Below are 6,250 nucleotides of genomic sequence, written 5' to 3' on the forward strand. Positions count from 1 at the left end.
GAACAATACAAACATGTATTGATAGAAGAAGCAGCTAAGGAACAAAAAATTGAAGATGAACTGAATACAACAGACCTCTTCTCCAATTGGATATGAAAAGAGAGTGCTTGAGGCAGATATAAGTGGAACAATATCTTACTCAGTCTTATACCTTTACTGGTATGCACTCATGGCGTGGACAATCGAGCACAAACAACACATACAATGAGGAAACTAGTCAAAGAACCTGATTCTTATGACTATCAGGTATGCACCTCCTTTCCAATTAAAAGTTGCATAAATATGTCTATACTACCAATCCATCTTACTTAGCCACATAAAATCCCTTCTAGAAAGAAGCCAACTTGAGTTGTCTTATACCAATACCCAAGTTCGCAAAGCCCTCCCTTGTTTGCAAGTCCATATCTGTTGGTCAATAGACACCTCAACCCATATCAGATGATTACCAATAAAACTCTCAAAGTCGCATATGCTAAGAATTTGAAATATCTGTTACTATAGGACACAAGCAGTGACACGGGAGGGGGGGGGGGGGGGGGAATGAAAGAAGTGGAAATGGATACATCCTGAACAAGGCAAAACTCATAATGGAATTGCTAACAAAGAGTTTCGTGAAAGTTTCCAACTTCATAAATTCCAAATAAAGTGGAAAATATCTAAAATTCATGGCGAACCGCCTACGGATTTTTCATAATTTATTTGGTTTATTTTTTAGCTGGGTAAAGGGGAATGAGAATAGGTTTGGGTGGAGGATAGTGGTTCCACGAAATAGTTAGGAATGGGATGGTGGTGATTGCAAAAGTATATCAAGTTGGAAAACTATTGGGGCAAAAAAATCCATAGGGTGTCGTAATTATTCTGATTAGACAAAAAGCTAATTAATGACAAGAGTTTTAAACTAATGTTTTTTCTTTTCATCGGAATAATTCCGGAAGAATTATTGTCGAAACCTGAAAAAAAAAATTGAAGTAAAATTGAAATAGGGAATGTGATATTTGTTTTTTTTGGTTTTATGTATATGACATGACAATTTGGAAATATGCTTTTTCCCAATCACCTAAGTATGTTTAGCAAATAAAAGAAACATATTTGCTTGAATGTTAATCAGTAATGGCAAGACTTTATGAATTACAAAACGAAGGGTGTGTTCGTTATGGAGGAAAATATTTTCCTGAAAAATATATTTTGAAAAATAAGTGGATTTCTTACTTATTTTCTCATGTTCGGTTGGGTGGTGCGAATATAAGGTGTGCTCGAGGGTGGTGGTTTGTGTGAGTTTCAGGGTGGAAAAACACAATTAATATGTTATGTCATTTTGGGATTTATTTTCCCTAAGTCATTTTTCTCATCAAACCCAAATGAAAAATCAAAAATAAACGCCGTTGCTGGGGATAGAACCCGGATAACCCCGGTGACAGGCGGGAATACTTACCACTATACTACAATGACTTTGTTGTCAACTCAAAATTGCAAATAAATACATATCTTATATTCTACAATACATCCAGGCCGCAGAATGATTGGCGCTGGATTGCCAATCCTTTTATCTAAATTGGTAACAGAATGTGAAGAAGGAAGCACCAAACATGCAAGAATAATTAACAAGAAAATATGGCTGCAACTCCCTATATTTACAGCCAAAAATTCCCATCATCATCTCCATTAATTACAACTCTCAATTACATACCTGCAGTTGTCTCAGTTCCTTGGAAACAGAGCAGAAAATTGGTTTTAATAGTTCGAAACTCGAGTAGCGAAGCAGCAGCTGTAGGCACAGATGAAACCTCACCTGTTGAACTTCCACCAGGACCTCCTTCTATCATCTCTGCTCTTAATGTTGAAAAAGCTATTCTTGGCATAGGTGCTTTCTTTACTACTCCCTCTATTTTAATTTATGTGACTTAAATTTGAAGTAACATGGTCAAACTAACTAATGTTCAGTGTGAATCCGAATATAGGATTTTCAATTTTTTTGATTCACCTATTTAGAAGCTACATAAACGTACTATAAGTCATAATAATTAATAATTCAAAATATTTAAAAAGTATTTAAAAAAAATGTAGTCAAAGGAAATATCCTTTAACTGTGTCCAAATAAATGAATAATAACGAAGACAGTACTATATTTTTCCCTTGAATTTAACTTAATACACACCTACTGTGTAAAGAATTTTTCTAACTCAGTGTTGTTATTAGCAGATTTTGAGTAGAATTTCATTTATTATAAGCAGTTACACGTAGTTATTCTTTAGTCAAATGAAATTGCAAAAGTACTCTCCAGAAATTAAACTCTTTTTTTTTTTTTTTTTTTACCTTTTGAAGATTCTTAATTTGATTCGTTCATGACCTCAATGACTATGATTTTGTTTTTTTCCTTCATTTGACTAATAAGTTTGATTTTAGAGTGCAGCAATAACAGATATAGATCACTATGGAAGACTAGGACTTTCAAGAAAATGTTCATATGCTGAGGTCCACACATCTTTTTCTACAACCCTTTATTTTTGTTATTCTTAGTATTTCGTGACTTGTATTGCTACAATATATATAGGTACCAGTAGCGTACAATAAGAAGGTTGAAGAAGTTATGAATGAGGGATTGATCGAAGAAGAGCTTAACAAGAAGCTTGAGCTCCTAAAAGTATAATTTTATTTCTTGTAATTTATTTCCTTCTACTTGTGAATTTTCGTTTTATTGTAATTTTTTTTTTTAATTTTGGACATAATATATAGGAATCATATTCAATTTTGTCAACACGAGAGGAGAGAAGGCTGTATGATTGGAGCTTGGTAAGGAGTGAGGGACCAGATAATTACAAGTGGCCATTTGAGGTTGATAAAACTCCATTGTCTTCAGGAACTCCTCCTCCTCAGGTACTAATTAATTATATTATTGCTTTTAATTATATGTCTATTATTTAAACATGGAAGAGTGTTTGTTTATTCATGCAAATCAGTTCATTCTTTCGTCCCAATTTTATGTGACGAATTCGTTTGACTAAACACAAAGTTTGAAAAAGAAGATAGATTTTTGAAATTTATGGTTACTATTTAAAAATCAATATTTTTCTCACTGAATTTTTCATTGAAAAATGTTCGGTGGCTATTCCCACTAAATGTCGGTGGGAAAAACCTAAATTGTAGTGTTTTCACACAGGAAAATTAGGATGTTTCCCAGCATTTCAATGAGAACCTGTTTCCTGCCATACGTTTTTCCAGTGAGCTGGTTCGGTAAAAATGAGGTCGTAAAATCATATTTTATCGCACAAATTTCCCACTGAATGTCGGATGGACAAACTTCTATTTCTAATAGTGGGTTTAAAACAAAGCTTAAACATTTTTATGGCTATAAATCATTTCAATAATATTAAAGGAGAATTTTAACATTGAGTTGTTTCTAATTATTAAAAAATAAAATTCTTTCTCAAATAGATTAAATGAAAAGTGTGGCATATAAATTGGGATGAATGAAATATTATGTTTCACTCTTTATAAATAAGTTATCCGTCCCATCAGCCAGCCAAAAATTAATAACTTGAGTTATCAATAACTTAATGTCTTTTTTTTTTTTTTTTTTTTTTTGTTAATTGTTATGTAAACACAATTGCAGGAACCAGAGGATGTGGAACCAACGAGATTGGTGGGATATTTCTTTTTAGTTTGGTTTGTACTAGCCGCCGTGTTATCAATTGCCTTCAATAGCTAGAAAGAGAATAAGTTGGATCAAGTCTATCCCATCATATGCACAATGATATTCACTTTCGTGTAATATATATACACTTTACATTCAATGGTTGCATTTTATGAATTTTATATCATCAATGTAATTATTATAGCAAGTTACTTATCATTTATGGTAAGTTACCAATAGATTTTTATTAAATAGAGTTATCATTCTCTTTGATTTCTTGCATAAAAATATTAGTAATTGTAATCATAGGAAATCAAAGGAAATATTACAAATTTAGAAGTACTAGTATAACTTCAAGTTGTTCACGTTCAAGCTCTGTGGGAGTTTGGTGTCTGTATACGGTAAAAACCGAATATGCGTTGAACCGGTGGGACCCGGAACCGAGGGAAGAAGGGGACAAGAACGTGCAAGAAGACTTTCGTTCTGAACCGGAGGAACGCCCTAACCGAGGTCAAGGTCGGGGCATCATTTGGTCTGGTTTCCTTCGTGGCCGAGTTGGTCGTTGTCGTTGGTCCCTTTGGTCGTTGCCATTGGTCCGTTTGGTCGAGGCCGTTAGTCCGTTTGATCGTGGCCGGTGGTCCGGGAGATCCGTTGCGCGGTTACCACGCGCCGATAACGTCTTGCCGTGTTCAACTGCCAACCGTACGGGTGTCAGATCGTACTGTCAACCTAATCCAACCTAACCCAACTCAGAGCTTATTCATTATTATTTTATTGTTCATGTTGTATGAAGCTCATGGGGCAATACTATAAATAAGGGGCATTGTCCTCCTCTTAAAGGGTTGGCTTCTTAATATCAAGAACATTCTTTTGTACTAGAAATATATACAAAATCTCTCTCATTATCGTGTGCAATCCGATTTTATTGTGTTCATCCCTATTACATTTCTTCAATCAAGTAACACACATATATTAGCAAACATTCAAGTTCATAACAAACCACCAATTATTAGTTGCTTCTCCATAACACATCCGTATATTTCTTTTATCTATCAAAGGGATCCAAGGCATAACCACATATCCTATACCTCACCCACAAATTTAATTGATTATCCAAATTCGGGGTAAACAGTTTGGCGCCCACCGTGGGGCTAGGATAATAGTGGTCTTTTATCTTGATCTCTACCTTACTCATCAAAATCGAAAACATCTTTTGTTCGTCACTGAAAGAAAAAAGAAACGGACTAGATGGCTGACAGTGGGCAATCTGGTCACGTCAACAACTACAAAATCGTGGTCGAAAACGAAGGAAGCGGTCCACGGGGACTACCAAACCCCACTGATCCTAACCCCATTAATTCGAGGGAAGGCCTCAACCATCAAAACACCGTGGATCAGGAGAATGCAGCCCAACCGGCTACCGACCCTTTAAATACACACAATTCGATTACTTTGTCCCAGACTCAGGGCCGGAAAGAACCGGGTACCCCGAAGGATAATGTTGACTTACGTTTAATCTTTGAAATATTGCAAGAACAGAGAGCAACGATTGCCGAACAGGGAATCGCAATAGCTCGGTTGCAAAACGGAGGGGATAAAATGACCTCGGAGGAGGCAAAGGGTGTTGCCGAACCCAGAAGAGATGAAGCACGGATGGTTGAGAGCGATGGGTCCGGAGCTGGGTCCTCCACCGAGGTTCTGAGAATGCTCGAAATTTTGGCAAAACGGGTAGACTCAGCCGAGAAGAGGGTGGAAACATACAACTCTCGGGTAGACCAAATCCTGGGGGCTTCGCCTTTCCTGAAAGGGCCGGATTCGAAGAGATACATCCAAAGGCCTTTTCCTCCGAGTGCAGCTCCGAAGTTAATCCCAAAGAGGTTCAAAATGCCGGGTATCCAGAAATATGACGGCACAACGGACCCGCACGAGCACGTGACCTTATACACCTGCGCCATAAAAGGCAATGATATGGAGGAAGACGAAATTGAATCGGTATTGCTGAAAAAGTTCGGGGAAACTTGTTCAAAAGGGGCGTTGACATGGTACGACCACCTGCTCGAGCATTCGATCACTTCATTCGAAATGCTCGTCGATGCCTTCATAAAAGCTCACGCCGGTGCCAAGAAGGTGCAGGCCCGTAAAGCAGATATTTTTCGTATAACTCAGAGAGACGATGAATTGCTGCGTGAATTGTCAACCGATTCCAAAGGGAACGAATGGAGCTCCCCCCGGTTCCAGAAGAATGGGCTGCACAAGCTTTCACAAAGGAGCTCAATGTTCAGAGCTCAACGGCTTCGTTCAAATTGAAGGAAAGATTGCTCGAGTACGAGGCTGTGATGTGGGCTGATGTCCATAACCGATACGAGTCGAAGATTCGGGTGGAGGATAATCAATTCAAACTTCCCTCGGGGCTGATAAATGTGAACAAAAGTTTTGAGAGACCAAGGAAAGGTTACGAAACGAAGGCCGGATCGTCGGGGGAAAGGTATCGGCCATACTCCCATTTGGAGAAGCGAAGCTTTAGGTCGGAGAAATCAAGGGTTGGCCCAAGCCATTTCTCCGGTCGGGGTAGTAGACGGGTCAAGCACCCGTCAAACAGTCGGGGTCTCTCATTCAGGA

The 6,250-nt window shown here is 37.9% G+C and overlaps 1 protein-coding gene across 1 annotated transcript; it reads left to right on the plus strand.

The window, feature by feature from the left end:
* Positions 1-1,498: 1,498 nt before the first annotated feature.
* On the plus strand, positions 1,499-3,887 carry LOC132606168 (NAD(P)H-quinone oxidoreductase subunit U, chloroplastic). The gene is made up of 5 exons (XM_060319542.1): positions 1,499-1,861; positions 2,411-2,472; positions 2,552-2,641; positions 2,734-2,874; positions 3,611-3,887. The coding sequence occupies exons 1-5, from the start codon at positions 1,612-1,614 to the stop codon at positions 3,704-3,706; spliced, it is 639 nt and encodes a 212-aa protein (XP_060175525.1). The 5' UTR covers positions 1,499-1,611; the 3' UTR covers positions 3,707-3,887.
* The last annotated feature ends 2,363 nt before the right edge of the window (positions 3,888-6,250 follow it).

The sequence above is a fragment of the Lycium barbarum genome, chromosome 8 (assembly GCF_019175385.1).
Source record: "Lycium barbarum isolate Lr01 chromosome 8, ASM1917538v2, whole genome shotgun sequence".
NCBI lineage: Eukaryota > Viridiplantae > Streptophyta > Magnoliopsida > Solanales > Solanaceae > Lycium > Lycium barbarum.

Coding starts and splice junctions, on each gene's coding strand:
- LOC132606168 (XM_060319542.1), top strand. CDS start 1,612: ATGGCTGCAACTCCCTATATTTACAGCCAAAAATTCCCATCATCATCT. Junction 1,862..2,410: donor AAAAGCTATTCTTGGCATAG/GTGCTTTCTTTA, acceptor TTTAGAGTGCAG/CAATAACAGATATAGATCAC. Junction 2,875..3,610: donor CAGGAACTCCTCCTCCTCAG/GTACTAATTAAT, acceptor ACACAATTGCAG/GAACCAGAGGATGTGGAACC.